Source organism: Choristoneura fumiferana, chromosome 25 (genome assembly GCF_025370935.1).
Source record: "Choristoneura fumiferana chromosome 25, NRCan_CFum_1, whole genome shotgun sequence".
Taxonomy (NCBI): domain Eukaryota; kingdom Metazoa; phylum Arthropoda; class Insecta; order Lepidoptera; family Tortricidae; genus Choristoneura; species Choristoneura fumiferana.
In genome coordinates, this window is record NC_133496.1 from 8,620,026 (window position 1) to 8,638,455 (window position 18,430).

Consider the following 18,430-nt stretch of genomic DNA (forward strand, 5'->3'; position numbering starts at 1 on the left):
TATACGGAATATTCCAAGTTTAGATACATTTTATACCTTAGGCTGCTAATTACTCTTAAACTACTAATAATTCTCAAGCAAACTTAGCCGTTATAGTTTTCCTTGAAAGTTTGATAATATACTTACTACCATTATGATTTTTTTCAATTTTTTCCACCTACCGGTTTAGAGGGGGGGAGGGAAGAAACATTCATACATATATACTTAAATACATACAAACATCCAAGGCTGAAGTACCTACTACAAACATTTATATTCATCATACAAGTATTAGCAAAAAATGTTCGGTTCTGACAATTCACCGGCCGCTGCTGCGGCCCGCTCGCGCACTGTGGGTCGCAGTTCGACCTAACACTCCTCCTCGCTTCGCTCGTTGTCATACCTAACCAGACCTGCCTTAGTAGAATAGGTAGAAGCATTAAGGAACTGATCTATTTATTAGGTGACAGATCTATTATTTTGGTGATCGAATTTTGATGATCAAACTATAATTTAGGATACAGGTTTACATTAATCTGATGACTCATGCTTAGAAACAGATTTGATTAATTTGATGACCAATATATTTCTTAGGGATAGATATAATAATTAGGGTATCGCAGTTTAGAGACAAATATAAATATAAGTGACAGAAAATATAGTTCCCGTAAAATAATCAAAAACTGTCAATGTTGTAAAAAGTTTATCGACCTATTTAATAAGATATATTATTATACCCTAACCATAGGTACATTAAACTAATCTAATATATCACTTACCATCATGTACACCACATTTTCTCATTACTTCGAGCAATACCAATCCGGCGCGGGCTTAAACGTTAATTGGTTCAAACCCTTAGCTCCGCTCCATTACGTGGGATCAATTGCTGTAAATTTACCTACCACGCGTGACGTCATGAGCAGTGATATCTATTTCAATGTTCCCAACAATATCTAATAAAATGACTTTTTTTAATAAGTCTTATGTTATTCATCATCATCCCAGCCTATATAAACTCCAATTCAATAGAATCTGACAATCCTGTGGACACTTCCAGCCTACTAATATAAACACCGGGCTGCCTAAGGCTTTGTGATGTGACTATTATTCTTTTTTGATTCCTTTTAGATGATAATTGCAACAACAGGGACATATATAATCAAGTGTGCCCACGATAGGGTGTCTTAAATATGTAGAAAATTGACAGATTCTATTGAATTGTACTTTACGTCCCACTGCTGGGCACAGGCCTCCTCTCAGAACAAGAAGGCTTGGGCCATAGTTCCCACGCGGGCCCAGTGCGGATGGGGAACTTCACACACACCATTGAATTGCTTCGCAGGTTTGTGCAGGTTTCCTCACGATGTTTTCCTTCACCGCAAAGCTCGTGGTAAATTTCAAATGTAATTTATGTTATTAAACTCTTACAATTGTTCGTTTGCTTTGTATGTATGTAAACTATTTATTGCAAATTTCTTTTAAAAATTTAGGTACCCGGAAAAAAGTACGAATGCGAGCTCATCCCTAATAAAGGATCTCGTCTAGCTAACCTAGTCAAGAAAAGATAGATTAATAGCCAAACAGTAAAAATTACATGCGTTAAGAAGAAAAATAGAAATACCTACTCATAGAAAATTACGTAGTTATTTTTATTTACTTGTTTATCTTATGATATTGCCTACGTACCTACTGAATATAGTGCAATATTTTTTTATCCCTTCCTTATTTTCAGCTGTGAGTTTTGACGTGTATGTATTTGTTTGTTTGTCACATTTGTTGTGTTGTCTCTTCTCGTGCTCTCTTCGCAATGACCCCGTTCACCAGTGTAAAGCCTCCATCCCCTGCTATCCTGACTCCATGTCTCTTGTTTTCAGTGTTGCTAGTATTGTCACTTTATTTACCCAAATATTGAACTAAGAATCACATTATCATTCAATTAATATGTGTAATATGTGTATTAATATGTGTAAAATATATATACCTCGTTGAGTTTCTTGCCGGATTCTTCTCAGCAGAGGTTTTTCCGAACCGGTGGTAGATTTTTTTTGACATTCATAAGTGCTTGTTATAGCCTAAATTGAATAAAGATATTTTGACTTTGACTTTGACTTTGTATCAGATTTAAGTCAATTAAATTCCTTCATCAACCGCACAGCAAAGGAGTGGAATGCCCTGCCTGCGACTGTGTTTCCTGAATACTACAATTTGGCCGCTTTCTAGGGTGAATGAGCATTTACTAGGCAAGCGTGCTCCATCGTGGCCTCATCCTCGCGTTTCATCAGGCGTGATTATGGCCAAACGCAAGCCTATCATCATCATCATCATCTCAGCCTATATACGTCCCACTGCTGGGCACAGGCCTCCTCTCAGAACAAGAGGGCTTGGGCCATAGTTCCCACGCGGGCCCAGTGCAGATTGGGAACTTCACACGTACCATTGAATTGCTTTGCAGGTTTGTGCAGGTTTCCTCACGATGTTTTCCTTCACCGCAAAGCTCGTGGTAAATTTCAAATGTAATTCCGCACATGAATTTCGAAAAACTCAGAGGTGCGAGCCGGGGTTTGAACCCACGACCCTCTGTTTGAGAGGCGATAGGTCAAACCACTAGGCCACCACGGCACGCAAGCCTATATTGTATAAAAAATATTAAATATAGCAATACCAATATCAATAGCAGTGTGACAAATTAGTAGGTAACGTTGTAAGTTGAACAACAAGTTGTACTTAGGTACACAAAGTTTTAGGTTTGTAATATTATTACCAAGTTTTAATTAAGATTGGTTTTTTGGAATCTTTTTGTATTTTTTATTTCAATTCCAAATTTTTTGTTACTTTTACGGTCATCCCGTAAAACCCATATCGATAATACAAACTGAAATATCTATAGATGCATAGAAAAACCAGAAAAATAAGACCAGTGCTGGGAATCGAACCCAGGTCCTCGGCATTCCGTGCCACGGGATATACCACTACACCACCACTGGACAGTGATACAGACATGAATTTCTCCTATGCACCACATATCTCAGCTTGTTTGTTTTCTTATTTAGTCACTTAAGCAGCGACACTAGCGACATCTATGCTGCAGCCCTCATCGAGAAACTTTCAGCACCCCATTGGAACTAACCGCTCACCCGGACAAGAGATGTCGTTATTAAGCAATCAAATTAAGATTGGTTTTTTGGAATCTTTTTGTTTCAATTCCAAATTTTTTGTATGTTGTTTTTTTTAATTATCATAAAGCAGTGTATAATCAGCCTTACCGTCAATTCCCAACCTATCACAATCATATTAATTTTTGAATACCTCATAAATAATTTGCTGGATTTGCGTATGGTTACTCTATTGTACCTTGAATAGTTGAGTTAAGGCATTATTTCGAGTGCCAGCTACGCCCTCTCAATCTGTCTCTAGGATATCGAAGGTGTAGGCGAAATTAAGTTGTGTCATACTTGAATTCAAAAAGGGCGTATCTGGTTTAGTATCGAACATTTGATTCACACTTTAACTACAACTGTATAAGGTACAAATTTGCTTTGTCGCTGTAGTTAAGATAGGGCTTTATTGAAGATAATTGTATGTAGTTAGATTGGTTACTCTGTCTATAACGTATTGGTTATATAATATAATTAGTACAATATGATATTCTATAATCAATGTAAAAGTAAGATACTAATTAATTATTTACACGCGACATCTCTCGTAAAAGAAGGGTCTTTTCACCATTCATTGATCAATGTTATGGGATCTGGGCCCTATTTCACAACACTGACAGGTGTAACTACTATTTTCATAGATAATCATTTCGTCACGAAACACTACTATTTTAACGTACCTACCTAAACCTTAACAACAGCTTAACCCCCTGTTTCACCATTCACTGATTAAATTTATTTGCCGGCTAAATGTGTTTGTTTTGTTCAGAGACGGCATCACATTTATCCGTCAAATAAAATTAATCAATGGATGGCGAAACAGCCCATTTATCTCATTTCAAGATTTACCAACAAATCTATAAATAATTGTCGACTAGGAAAAATGTAGTTTCACAGCATACCTAATTATAATTGAATATAATATAAAAATAATTGGTTGTCACTCGACATATGTCACTGACGATTGTCACGTAAATAGGCGCCTGAATGAATTTTAAAACATATTATCCTTGTATGCCACAAAAGAAATCTCTCCCGAAGCGGATTATATAATACCTAACAGAACCGTATTGTTAACGCTTGGCTGTTTGTCCATCCCTCAGTCCATCCTTTATAGGGGTGTTCAGTGAAACTTATCCCACCGCTTGCTGAAATATTGCTGTTTTTCATGTACACGCCCATAGAAACTGACATGAGCTTCAATGGGTGTATAGATGAAAAAAAGGGTCGGTATTTATTTATTTATTCCTCTTAATGGCGGCCATAAGGCTTGGGCCAATGTCAGTTAAATTAAAGATAAATATATTCTTCTTATGCATGTTGTACGGTGATTGTAGTTTTTGCAACTTGATAGCAAAATTCCAGAAACCACGCGGAGACCACTTGCGCATTAAAAAATGTCAGACACGAGAGCAATATAGAATTTTGTGATCACTGTTCACTGCTAAGGTTAATCGTCGCATAAAACACTATCAAAATTATACTTCAATTAGCCAAAGAAGCAGAAATACCAAAATTAAATATCGTCTACATCCGCCATGTTCGAATGCTACAAATCGAATCCGGGTCGGTATTTCCCGAGCCTGTAAAGAGTGTCACCTGTCAAAACGATCTAGCCAAAGACACATAAATTCTTTTTTAATTAAGATTGGTTTTTTGGAATCTTTTTTTTTTATTTCAATTCCAAATTTTTTTGTTACTTTTACGGTCATCCCGTTAAACCCATATCGACAATACAAACTGAAATTAGATGCATAGAAAAACTAGAAAAATAAGACCAGTGCTGGGAATCGAACCCAGGTCCTCGGCATTCCGTGCCACGTGCTATACCACTACACCACCACTGGACAGTGATATAGACTCGAATTTCTCCTTACATCACATATCTATTCATATCTATTCTGGATTTTATATTTATTCTGGACTATGGAACAACTCGTAACAAACCGGACTAAAAAAACTCTTTCATTTTAAAAAAAAATAATTGATGCCACTTAAAAATCTGATATGTTTTTCTGTTAATAAGAAAGGTTATTCCTATTGATAAAAAAAGTTTCAAGAGTTTCTAAAATTTTCATCCATTCCCCATTGCACAGGGTATAAATTCCGATTCCGAGCAAATGTTAGGATAAAAATTAACCTATACAGTCACCTGCATTAATATCTGCCACAGCAAAGCCTGGAAAAATATCTGACATTTCCTTCCGGCCCTAGAAATAGAGTCGTATCAGATATTTGTGCACGCATTGTTGTGGCAGATGTTGGTGGAGGTGACTCTACCTTGCACGTCGTAAGCTTTGAACTAAATTCTCAACAGCTAAATCCAACTTAGTATTATAAATGTGAAAGTTTGTGAGTGAGTAAGTATGTTTGTTACTTCTTCACGCTGAAATGGCTGGACGGATTCGGATGAAATTTGGCGAAAAGTTAGTTTATAACCTGGATTTAAAACATAGGATACTTTTTATTTCGATATTCCTACGGGATAGGGATAAAATCTCTTAATAACAAACGTTGGGCTTAGAGTCATGAAATTTGGTATGTATGTAGCGGGACGTCTGGAATAACACATAGGCTAATTTTTATCCCGATGTTCCCACGGGATAGGGATAAAATCTCGAATTATTAACCGCTCTGCTTAGAGTCATGAAATTTGGTGTGTAGATAGCTGGTCATCTGGAATAATAAATAGCTTACTTTTTATTCCGACATTCCCACGGGATAGGGATAAAACCTCGAAACAACAATCGCTGGGCTTAGAGTCATGAAATTTGTACATGATCGTTTTTAATGTAACGTCAATGAAAACAACGATTTAATTTTCGGGAATTCCCACGGGAATTTTAAAAATCCCGGAATTTCAATTCAGCTGCTGGACCTAATGATATACGTGTGCGAAGCTACGGGTAAACGCTAGTTTCTTATAAATTTCATACCCACGGAAAAATCTAACGAACTGAAGTTCGTCCTCTCAATCTGGTAAATATAACTAAATAAAGATTCGATTTACCAAAGCTTCCGTCCAGAAACCGTAATGAATGTAAAGTGCTTTCAAGTTTATGGAAGCTTCTCACAATTTACGGAAAGGCGTTATATCAAATATTTAAAGTTCTGATTTCTTAACGAGGCCCGAGTTTATTAAATCAGTGTGCTTTGTTGCTCTGGAGAATCAAAGGTTAAGGCGTAAGGTAAGAATTTTTGTTATGCTTAAACTTTGTTAGGATACTTACTTATAGTGTATGTGTGCAATTTCTACACGGTCGTATGAGACGCACTGGACTGGCCCTATGCACTACCAAGTGTAAAATTCGAACTTCGTATCGTGTTATCTCGCTGACGCTTATATTATTTAAAACGAGAGTGAGAGGGACAGAACGATACGAACTTCGAATTATGTAGAAGCCCACCAGGAGACAGTGGGGGGAGATTATCGGCTCCAGATGCAGCCCTGATACTGAGTACGATGCTCAGCCATGAGGGACCGATTCAATAAAGAGATGACACGGCCGTAATAGGTAAATAAAAAAAAGTGTATACCTTCTGGGAAAGTAATTATACCTTCGGAGAACATGTTCTTTCTGAGAGATTGCGCTTTTTGGAAAAGTGCAACAATTTAAAAGTGCTCTTTTGGAGATTATGGATATTCCGCAAAAGAAATCCTTCTAAAGAACTGCATCTTTACTATTAGTGCACATTTCGGGAAGAGGATTTTTTCCAAGCAAAGCCGAATAATCTTATACGATACGTTAAACCTATTAACTTGTTCCTGGCTTACCCGATGTGAAATTAAGTCGGTTACTTCCATAAAATTTGCAGTTTTATGCATAAAAACATTCGCTTAGTGGTTGTAATTTTATATACAAAGTACATACTTTTACATTGTAAGAACACCACAATGTATATCGGGCACATTTTTCTATAATCTCATGCAACAACATTTTGTACATTAAGTTGCTAACACCCGCTAAACATTTTATACGGGTAGCTATAATTTGGAAGAGAACTTTGTGCCAATATGATCAAAAACTATATAAAGTAGGTACGCAGGTAAGTAGGTAGGTAGAGTAGTAGGTTTTATATTTTGATTTTTATTTTATTGAATTGTGTCCTTGATTTGAAATTGTTTTTTTATTTTAGATTCTTTGCATTTTAATTATATGAACTGGTGTAGCTACCTACGCTAATCTTTAAATCATTAATAATACTTCGGAAAAAATTAAAGTTCTAAATTAATTAGTTCTGTTACTGCCTACTTAATAATATTTATACGTATGCTATAACTATTATATTAAATTTACCCATTTTCTTTATTTATTTGCCCAATACTTGTTAATGGTCCATTCAATTGGTGCTTTTGTTTTCGGTATTATTTACACATTGATGTCTAAACGACACAGTCAGATTTTAATTCTAATGATATTTCCATCCAAATATAAGACAAATAGGTAGACACAGTGTACGCTGGGAAACATACGCAAGATATCACTGGGAGCTAATTCTCGCCTTAACAACTGCCCTGTCTTCTAGAAGTCATTATAAGATTCATACCAAGTATTTTGAAATAAGCTCAAGTCTTTTTGAGTTTGTATTATTTTTGAAATGCTTTTATTTAACATGCAAAGTTCGTACGTTTGTTAATTTCGGAAAAAAATCATACCTAACTACCTAACATAAAGGTTGAACGTGAGATAGTTCAAAAAGCAAAAGCCTCCCTACGACGTATATTTTGCTGCTCCGCTTTCGTCTGTGACAGGTACACTTGTTGTTTCCATCCTACTAGACAGGCACCTAAATTCCCTCAATCTCCGCTTCAGCGTGCCTCCGTTTCAATATCAATAATACATTATTCTGTTCAATATCATGTTACTTAAATACAGAAAAAAAAGTTTTTTTAACATTTTTAGCATAAAATCGTGTTTGTTCAACATTTGACGAGATTTTCATTATTGAACTTGTTTTGTGGCTTAAGGAAACTTAAGTTTGTTTTGATTATTTAGATTAAGCACGTCGATAAAGTTTTTTATTGCATCAAAAGAAGTTAAATTAAATTGGTTTTAAAACTCACTGATTTCAATTTTTTTTTAGAAAGTATATACGTACCGTTAATCGTTATTACCTAACAACTTTGTATTTAAGTCACCTCAAATATTTGTTCATCATCCCGATTTTACTTTTAACCATATTTAACGACGAATAAATTATGAAAATGCAACTGCAGTGGGGAGTGGGGCAGGGAGATGTCATAACTCCCAAATAGTTCACTGCTGCATCCAAAAATATCTTTAAGCTTTTAATACCTTTGAACGATTGAAAAAACAACAAAAACATAGTTTTACTTCTTTTTCTCTTTCGAATGCTTGGTGTTTATTTTTTTTAATTAGTCAGTACCTATTGTTTAAAATTAAGGTAATATGCTATTATATTGTTTCCTAAGTTCCTAACATACACACACATAAGTAGAATATAATAAGTTAAGTATAAGTCATCGTTAATAAGCGATTTGCTTACGTTTAAACTGCATGCTGTGTAATTGGGTAAATACTCTTCCAATTGTTATATCTATGCATATGCATGCTTTATGGTATGGTACCTGTTGGCAGACCTAAATAAATAAATAAATAATGTCTTTAAGCTGGTGGGTTGTAATTTTATGACTAGTTCCTAAGTCTTAAAATTCCAATGAAAGTATACACCGCAGCATTCTTGCTCAATCAAATTAAGCTAAACTAGTTATAATATTCCAAATTAATTTTAAATAAACTCTATTATTATCATGGTCATAATATTAGCTGTAGGACGTCCATTGTTCCACATAGGCCTCCCCCATAGGGCTCCAGTTGCTTCAGTTGGTAGTGGCCTGCATCCACCGCAAACTGCGGCTTTAAGCAGCTGGGCTACTACGAAACTCGAAACTCGAAGTTCGTGTCGTGCGGTTCCTCTCACACTTATACTTATACGAGAGCGAGAGGGACGGTACGATACGAACTTCGAGTTTCGAGTTTCATAGTAGCCCTGCAGATCCGTCCCTCTCGTTGGTGGATATCCTACGCTGCGCTTGACGATGTTTTCTTCATTCAAAAACAACAACACAAACAACTCTATAATATTAAGTATTCCACCTCACCATAAAGCTGCAAAATACGAACACTAACTCGGACATAAAAAGCAACATACAGATTTGACAGGGGTCTTCAAGTTAGATTACTTCTATCGTTCTCGTACGTAACGCTACGTGCGCCGTTATGCTGAAATTTTTATTTCTATTGCCTTTACACGAAGACGTGGTGCTGATATACTCTCTTGCCTTTATGAAATTCGTTTTTCATGTGCGCGTATGTTTTTATAACATTTTTACTACGAAAGAGTGTAATATAATATCCAATATTCTGATGAGAGTGACTGTTTCAAATTACTGGCAAAGTTAGTTTTAGAATTATATTAGTATGCTAAGAGTAATTACTGTCCTACACGATTATTTTTCCATTATAAAATGGTCTTTTTTTTTTTGGGCTTAATGTGTACACATTTCAAATGTTACCAAAATCAGCCGAGTGGATTAGTCGTGAAAATAAAACGAATAAATTGGCAGAAAACTTATACCTAATACTAACTGTTACGCGCAGCTTTACTAGCGTAGAAGAAATCACCTCTTCTATAGGCTGACCAGAATTATAAAAAACATCGCCATATTGCGGAAAACCAATAGAACTAATTTCTTGCACTGGTAACGCTTAATTCGAATGTCATCAGTCTATTGCTGTCAAAGTTTAACGTTGTTTGCGCGTGGTATTTTAAAGGCATATTTTGTGTTTTGTGCGTTAAAATGTCGAAGATTATCCATAGCCTTGGAAGGAAAATAATTCACAATGTATATCAATGTAATCAAACATTCAATCAAATTACATTGATTTCCATGACATTTATGTACACTGCCTAATAAATTAACTTCTGTTTCATTTGAAATTAACACATCACATCCAATTAAATTAAACTGTCTATCTATGTCAAAACAAATAAATTCAAATTAATTAAATCAAAGTCACATTTCATTACATTATAAATTACATAATAATATTAATAAAAACACTTTAATGTCATGTATTTGTCATAGGAAAAGTCTGAGGGATTAGAAAATATTCTTTTAAATAACATCACCGTCACTGCGGTCAATATGACTGGTAGGTATCGTTCGGCGCTTGAAAGGAGAAATTGACTAAGCGACATTTTTTTAAGATAGTGAGTTATATACATATTATTTGGAATCAGTAAAATATTTTACTTTTAGTCAATTTCTCCTTTCAAGAGTTGTTATAGTAAGTGTAAAGAATGTTGCAATATAAAACGTAAAAGTGCTGCTCTCGCGTCAGGTTTTTAATATTCCTGGTCAGCCTTTACCTAAGATCATCTTCCTAGGTAAATTTATACGTGCAAAATATCAAATATCTGTGACACTGGCACAGTTGCTCTGCGTAGAAGACCAAGTTACCTTACTATTTAGGTCATATCTAAGTTATGATGAAGTACACTTAAAGATGAGCAATTTCATACGATAAACTATAATATTTACTGTGAGAAGTTATGGCGAGTCACTCAAGCCTACTAGTTTTATTGGTTCACTTTAGATTATGACATCCACGTCAACGTATAATACTAAACTTAAATGTTACTTGTACATGACTGGTAAAATGTCATAGTAAGCCTTAAATTACCTTTATAAAACATAAATCACAAATCTTACCACGTTAGATATTTTAATCCTTACACCCGAGAGGTTTAAGTACCTAAAATTCAAGAAGCCTTTGTTAATTAAATTTAAATTTAACTATACCAATATTAAGAAGATACGCCTAAATTTTGTCAAGCTTCTTTTGATTTCACGATACCTAGACAGGCATTTCATAGCACTTACGACGTGCGGGTGACACGGGTACACTAGATAAATACGAAAAACGAAATTCCGGAAGTCAGAGTCACGAACATCAAAATACCGATTTTTATAATTCCGAATGTTTTAAAACTCCTAATATGACTATTCCGATTCTTCATAAATCCGATTTTTATAAATCCGAAAATTAAAAATACCTAATGTTTAAAATTAAATTAAATTTTTGGGATTTTTCCCAATCCCGTGGGAATATCGGGATTAAACGGGATCAAATATTTATTTTCCTGCGTTTTCTAAAAAGTTTAAAGACAGCCTACTCAAAGTACTAATGGTGCAGAATCTAATACGCATTCCTAATATTAAACCCACTAACTCACTCCCCGGCGTAGTTGGGGCGATGGGCAGCCAGCCGGTATGGATGTAAGGCTATTAATACAAGCGGGATCGATGTGAAGATTACGCCAACATCATTTATGTAGTGCAGACACGACAAATTAAATAGACACCAAGCACTACGTGTGAGCAACTTGGTTTATGTTGATTGTGTAAAACAAAAGTGTGGATTCAGTTTCAACAAACCGAAACTGTTCAATTCAAACACTTCAAAGATGATGAGGAAAAGAATTTAGGATCTGTAGGAGTACTCTAAATACTAAAGATATACTGAGTGGCAAAAAATCTGGCCCTCAAATGTATTTAATAATAGGTAATTTTGTATGTGGAGTAGGCCAAATTTTGTGCCGCTGAGTATAGATAGTAATATTAGGTAGAAAAAAAAACTGAATTACTAGCTCCACCCGGGGATCCAACAGGCTAAAATACAAAAACAGCCTACACTTTTATAGCATCAATCAATAGGATTAATTATAAGGATCAAATCTCTGTAATAAACATGCTAAATTAAATGAAAAGAAAACCATAAAATGTTAACTTATTGAAATTGAACGTAAAAAGACTAAAAAAGAAAAAAAATCAAATGGATGCTCCTTTTTAAAATATAAACAACTTCATTTCGTTGAAAAAATAATAATTTCTTCAGTATTATGTAAAGTATACTTTCTCTTTAGGTTCTGTTAAAATTTTTCACGGGCGGATTGAAAATGAAGAAACATTATGTACTGGACTTCAAAAAACTTTTTCCTTTTTGAACTTTTATTTGACTACACAGTTTATACAAATACAAAATAAATACAAATAACTTTATTTCGCTTGAAATATTATGTCAGTATATGTATTATTATGTCAGTAGCAGACTGTCGTCGTTAAAAGTTATACTTACGACAAATTCTTTTAATGCTTAACTATAAAAATTGTTAAGTCCAAAGTTCCGTTGCACTTCCCTTTAAACTTTGCGAACATTCCAGATTTCGAGACTCATATTATGAAACCCTCTACATTTCTGATGCTTGCTCTTTGGTACATGGTTATTTGGAAAACTTGGTTATGGAGAAGATTCCTGAACATTCGACGTTTCACAAATGAAGTAGAAGATGGATATTCAGGAGCTAAGTTTCTTAGCTTAGCCGCTACATTTAGCTTTCCTACTAATAATATAAATATGTGTGTGTGTATTATGTTTGTTACTCCTTCACGCTAAAACAGCGGGATGGACAATGACAATCACAAAACATAAATATAACTTGCAAGTGAGAAGCGAGCGAGCGAGTGTCCAAATAGCAGTATTGAGTTTTAGTTTTTATATAAATCATACAGATGACTTAAGCTCTACTCGACCTGGAACTCAAAAGTCTTCGAGTGTAGTAATTTCTAAGTTTGAAATTAGAGCCTAGAAAGATAAAACTCCAAACCTCGAATGTTTGACAACTTTACCAGTGATACATTACCTCTCCAAAGAAATAGGTCTATCTTTCTAACCCAATGTCTTTCTAAGCAAAATGTTCACACGCTTGAGCACACAAAATAAAATCATGGTAATTTATTACCACGAAACATGATGGAGTACATCTGTTTTTTTTTCACATTCATTTTACTAGCAGACATATACGACGATAGCAGACGATACGGATAAATATGTACATATATTTGCACATATCGACTAGTAATTTTCAGACTCTATCCATTTGCATTTGAAATTTTGACTTTAGGGGGAAGGAAAAAGGTTCAAGTCACCCCGTTTGGGTGGTCTCTGGGAAATCTTGATACGGTGTGCGAAGGCCTGGTGTGGACAGCATTTGTATGCCCGAAGTGTGAGGGTGAGAAATGTTATATTTGGTAACTGATACGGGTGGAGTGCGGGTTGTTTCTGACTTGAATGCTTTCTGACTTTTGGATTTATTGGTAACAAATTTTGTTGGTTTGTTACATTGTGTTTTTATTGACTTGTATATTATTATTGTACTTGAGAATGATGAATGAACGAATGCTGAGTGATGCACACTGATATTTCAACAAAATCATATTTAATTTCAATGAAGTGTATTAAGTTCCCAACCCACACTGGACTTGTGGTGTCTACAGACCTACGTGAGACTTTATTTACATTATCACCATGTTGTGTTTCGGCGTGGAGAGTAAGACAGCCGGTGAAATTACTGGCACTTGAGGTATCCCATCTTAGGCCTCTAGGTTGGCAACGCGTCTGCGATACCCCTGGTGTTTCAGATGTTTATGGGCGGTGGTGATCTCTTACCATCAGGAGACCCACTTGCTCGTTTGCCATCCAGTCGAATAAAAAAAAAAAAAAAAAACCACTCCAAGACAAGGTAAGTTGCATAAAATTACGCATAATTTAATTGCTTTCCTATATTTGTAAAGATTTCCTGTCTTAAATCAAGTTAAAAAGAAATTCATTTTTTGCTATTCTGTGTCTACTGTTATAGTTTTGTGTTTCTATGTTCAATGGTAATATATGTACGTACGTATTAAACCCACGCCATTTTTTAACCTACCGCAGTCTCAGACAGTGTAATTATACCCGAGTAAGCTCATTTCACATTTCACGGTGCGTTTAACACTCGTTTATCATCGCACCAATCCGGCATGCATGCTGCGGTATTCGTCTGCCTAATTATGGCATTATTCAGCTTCAGACTCAAGGATTTTTTAGCTATGGTCTGTTAGTAACGTACTTTTCTTAGAACATGTGGTTCATAATATCTTGTTTAGTTCAAGACGGGACCTGCCTGCAGTTATTGATTCAATTTTCTTATAATATTATAAGAAAAGTGAATACCTTACATATTATAAGAAAAGTAGTGTAGGCAACTGGGTTCTCTTCAGTAAAAACACACCTTGTCAAAACGAACACGCTGTTTATTTTAATATGCACAGTATTAATGAGTACAAATAGAACCTTGTAACACTAATTTGATACAGAAAAGACATGCGATCTAGTCGCGAGATGCGTGCAGACTGACAGGTCATAGCAATCGACCTCTAACAGTGAATGAAGAAACTTCACCCTCAAATTTGGAAAAAATAACATTAAATAAAAAAGGGTAGGTCCGTGTGAGCGCGTCGTCAACATTCCCCTCCCCAGTGCTGGTCAGCACTCATCACCCATAGGGACGGGGGCGACGCGCTGTGCGGAGCGGCGCAGCACGCCGCCCGCCGTACGCACCTCTACCAGGCGCACGCGGCCGTCGCGGCCCGGCGTCACGCGCTGCACCAGCCCGCGCGGCCACGCGTTGCGCGGCGCGGCCGGGTCCGCCACCAGCACCAGGTCGCCCACACGCAGCCCTCTGCGCTCCCGCTGCCACTTGCTCCTAGGCAACAGTTGCGGAAGGTATTCCTTACCCAACGTCGCCAGTACATGTCGGCGAGCCGTTGGGCCTTCCGCCACTGTTTCCTGAGAAACAGGTCGGAGTCATCGAATGACCCCAACGTCGGCAAGACTGCCGATGAACCTAAAAGGAAATGGTTAGGAGTCAAGGCCTCAGACGATCCCGGCTCCACCGACACGTGTGTTAGGGGGCGCCCGTTTACCATACCTTCCACTTCCGCAAGAAGAGTGGCCAGAACTTCGTCCCGAGGGGCTCGCTCCTTGAGTATGACCCTCAATGAGGTCTTTACGCTTCTAATAAGGCGCTCCCACGCCCCCCCCCAATGGGGGCTTGCAGGGGGTATGAAGCTCCAATGCGCCCCGTTGTTCACCGCCTCCGCTTTCAGCGCCTCATCGTCTATGTCCTCGACTGCCCTTTTAAGCTCCGTGTCCGAGCCTCTTAGGTTTGTTCCGTTATCGGAATAAATATGTCGCGGCCAACCTCGTCGCGACGCCATACGACGTAGCGCCATTATCATCGAGTCCGTGGTGAGCGAATGCACGAGTTCTATATGTATCGCACGGACGGTTAAGCACGTAAACAGAACGCCGTAACGTTTCTCCCTGCGCCGGCCCACCACGACTTCCATAGGGCCGAAAAGATCGACCCCACAATGCGTGAAGGGTCGTTGGTGATGCGCCACGCGCGCGGCAGGCAGGTCGCCCATGCGAGGCGGCTCGGGTTTTGCCTTTCGCAAGCGGCAAAACATGCAGCGAGACACGACGTTCTTCACGGTGGGTCGCAATCGTATCACCCAGTACCTCTGCTTGACGTCGTTCACGACCGCCTCCTGGTTGCCGTGAGCAGCTTTGATGTGGTAGTGCTTAACTAAAAGCCGTGCCGTCGGATGCTTTCCGTCAAGAATAACCGGCCTTCTCGTCTCCAGCGGTACGTCAAGCGCGGCATCGATGCGGCCGCCCACGCGCAGCACGCCGTCATCGTCCAGGTAAGGCGACAGCGTTAGTAGCCTACTTTCGCGCGGTAAACACTTACCAGCCCGGAGCGTTGCTATATCGCCGCCGAACGACTCTGCCTGCGCCTGCCGCAGCACCAACAGCTCCGCCCGCTCCATCAGAGCGCACTCGTCGGCACGGATACCTCTACAGATATTTATAAATTTCAGGACCGCCGCAGCAGATCGAAGGTATCGCAACCAGGAGGAGAAGCGTTCGGGGTCCGGGACCGGCTGCTCTGCAGGTAAGTTTAGCACAACATTTATGCATTCTTTAAAAGTCTCTTTGTTTTCAGGTTCCAAAATGTTGAGCGGCCAGCGAGACTCGTCGTCGTACAGGAATGAGGGCCCATTAAGCCACTCCTTTAAAAGGGAATCGTGCTTAAACGCGTCTCTAGTAGCTATGTCAGCTACGTTCAAAGCGGTCGGTACGTACCGCCAGTCCGCCAAGTTAGTGAGATCGTCTATTTCACCGAGTCGGTTAGCCTCGAACGTCTTGTAGCTACGCGTGTTATTATTCAGCCAGTGAAGCACCGTACTCGAATCGCACCAGAAGTAACGCCGAGCTATAGGTAGCTTGAGCTCCCTGCCGACCGCGTCCGCCAGCCGCGCTGCCAGCACGGCCGCCTGCAGCTCGAGGCGCGGCACGGTCGTGGCCTTGAGCGGTGCCGCCCGCGCCTTGCTGGCTACAAAGGCCATTAATATTTTACCCTTATTATTCCAGCGTAAATACGCAACCGCAGACATAGCTTGCAGCGAAGCATCACTAAATAAATGTAATTGTAAATTATTATAACTTGAATCGCCCGCTACAGATGCCTGAGGTTTCGTAGCGCGCGTAGCGCCGTCCCCTGTTATGGAGTCGTAGCAGCGCGTAGCAGGTGAGAGCGGCGGCCGGCCCGCTACGCCGCCGACCGGTTGATGCTCCATCTCGCTCACTCCTGCAGCGCCGTCCCTGCTCGCCGCATACCATCTCGGCAAACGAATTGTACCTACAACTTTAAGCAAATCGAGCCACCTACACCATTTTTTATGAATGACGTCCGGAAGAAAATCGTCCCAACCTATATTCAAGCGCCATGTATCCTGCAACATAATTCGGCCCTGTATAGTAAAGGGCGACAGAAAACCAAACACGTCAAATACAGACATAACGACACGGAGCATGAGACGTTTTGTAGGTCTCCGAGTACCTTGAATAACGTCGTCCGGAATGCGCTTGAACGAAACGTCGAAACCTAGCTCGTCGGTCGCCGGGAACCAGATCAAGCCGAGCGTGCGCTCGCCTTCAAGCTGTTGATCGATTTTGAATTTTACGGCAGCCGCTCCTAGGGTCTCTTTTGGCACGCTGTTTACCACTGATAAGCTATTGCTCGTCCAGTTACGAATTTCAAATCCCCCAGCCCTGTGAATTTCAGTGACTTCTTTGACCATATCGATGGCGGCGGCCTCGTCCGGCAGACTCTGGATGTAGTCGTCGGCGTAATGCGAGTCGCAAATGGCGCTGACTGCGGCCGGCGACGATGACTCATAGCGCCGAGCGTTTTTGTTCTTTATGAACTGTGCGACAAAGGGTGAGCATTTGGCACCAAAAATAAGGGATGTCATTACATACGTTTTGACGGGTTCCGTAGGATTGTTCCGCCATAAAAATCTCAGCGCGTCCTGGTCCTGTGGCCGAATCTGAATCCTTAAGAACATATCTTTTATGTCCCCTGTGACTGCTACTCTGTTTACCCTGAAGCGTAGCATGATACCCCACAGAGAGGTGAGCAGATCCGGCCCTTTGAGCAGATAGTCATTTAAACACGTACCATTAGTGCTATCCGCCGCATCGAACACCAGGCGCAACTTTTTTTTGTTTGGGTTGTCGACGCCAAAATGTGACAAATACCACGTCCTTTGCGTGCGCCGCGTATCTTCCAATTCCCTGGCAAAATCGTTTTCAAATAAATGATGTACCCTTTCTACGTACCTGTCAGCATATTGCTTATCGCGTGCCATTTTGCGTTCGATCCCTCTTAATCGTTTAAGAGCGTCAGGCATGGTGTCGGGCATCGCGCACTCAGGGTCCTTCCACGGCAAGCCGACCCGCCACCTGCCGTCGACCAGCTCGGCCGAACGTTCCAGCTGCTCAACCGCTCGGGCGTCGTCCGCGTTCTGCCGGGGCCTACTTGTGACGCCGGCGGCGTCCAGGGCGAACGCGCGCCGCACCTCTTCGTGCAGGTCGCGAAGCGCGCGCGTCTCCCACTGCACCCGCGCCGGCTGTACTCAGCGCGGCGCGGCGCCCGCGCGCCGCGCTCATAGCGAGCGGCCACTGCATCGCGGCGCCCGCGCCGGCACCCGTGTCGGCGCCCGCGCCGGCTGTACTCAGCGCGGCACCCGCGCCCGCGCCCGCGTTGGCGCCGCGCGCTCATAGCGAGCGGCCATGCATCGCGGCGCCCGCGCCGGCTGTACTCAGCGCGGCACCCGCGGCGGCCCGCGTTGGCGCCCGCGCTCATAGCGAGCGGCCCAATCGCGGCACCCGTGTCGGCGCCCGCGCCGGCTGTACTCAGCGCAGCACCCGCGGCGCCCGCGCTCGCTATACACAGCGCGGCACGTGCGGCCCCCGACGTCCCGCGTACGACCACGTTACCATGAATGCACCAACCTAGGGGCGTAAGTGTTGCAGACG

The 18,430-nt window shown here is 40.2% G+C and overlaps 2 protein-coding genes across 2 annotated transcripts in view; both read right to left on the reverse strand.

Moving 5' to 3' along the window:
* Positions 1–18,430, reverse strand: part of LOC141442231 (dopamine receptor 1-like) — a 142,801-nt gene that overhangs the window by 50,752 nt on the left and 73,619 nt on the right. The gene's annotated exons all lie outside the window — the stretch shown is intronic.
* Positions 14,528–17,760, reverse strand: LOC141442550 (uncharacterized). The gene is made up of 2 exons (XM_074107569.1): positions 14,795–17,760; positions 14,528–14,747 (listed from the first exon to the last, which is right to left on the reverse strand). Exons 1-2 carry the CDS (start codon positions 17,758–17,760, stop codon positions 14,528–14,530), a joined length of 3,186 nt encoding a protein of 1,061 aa, XP_073963670.1.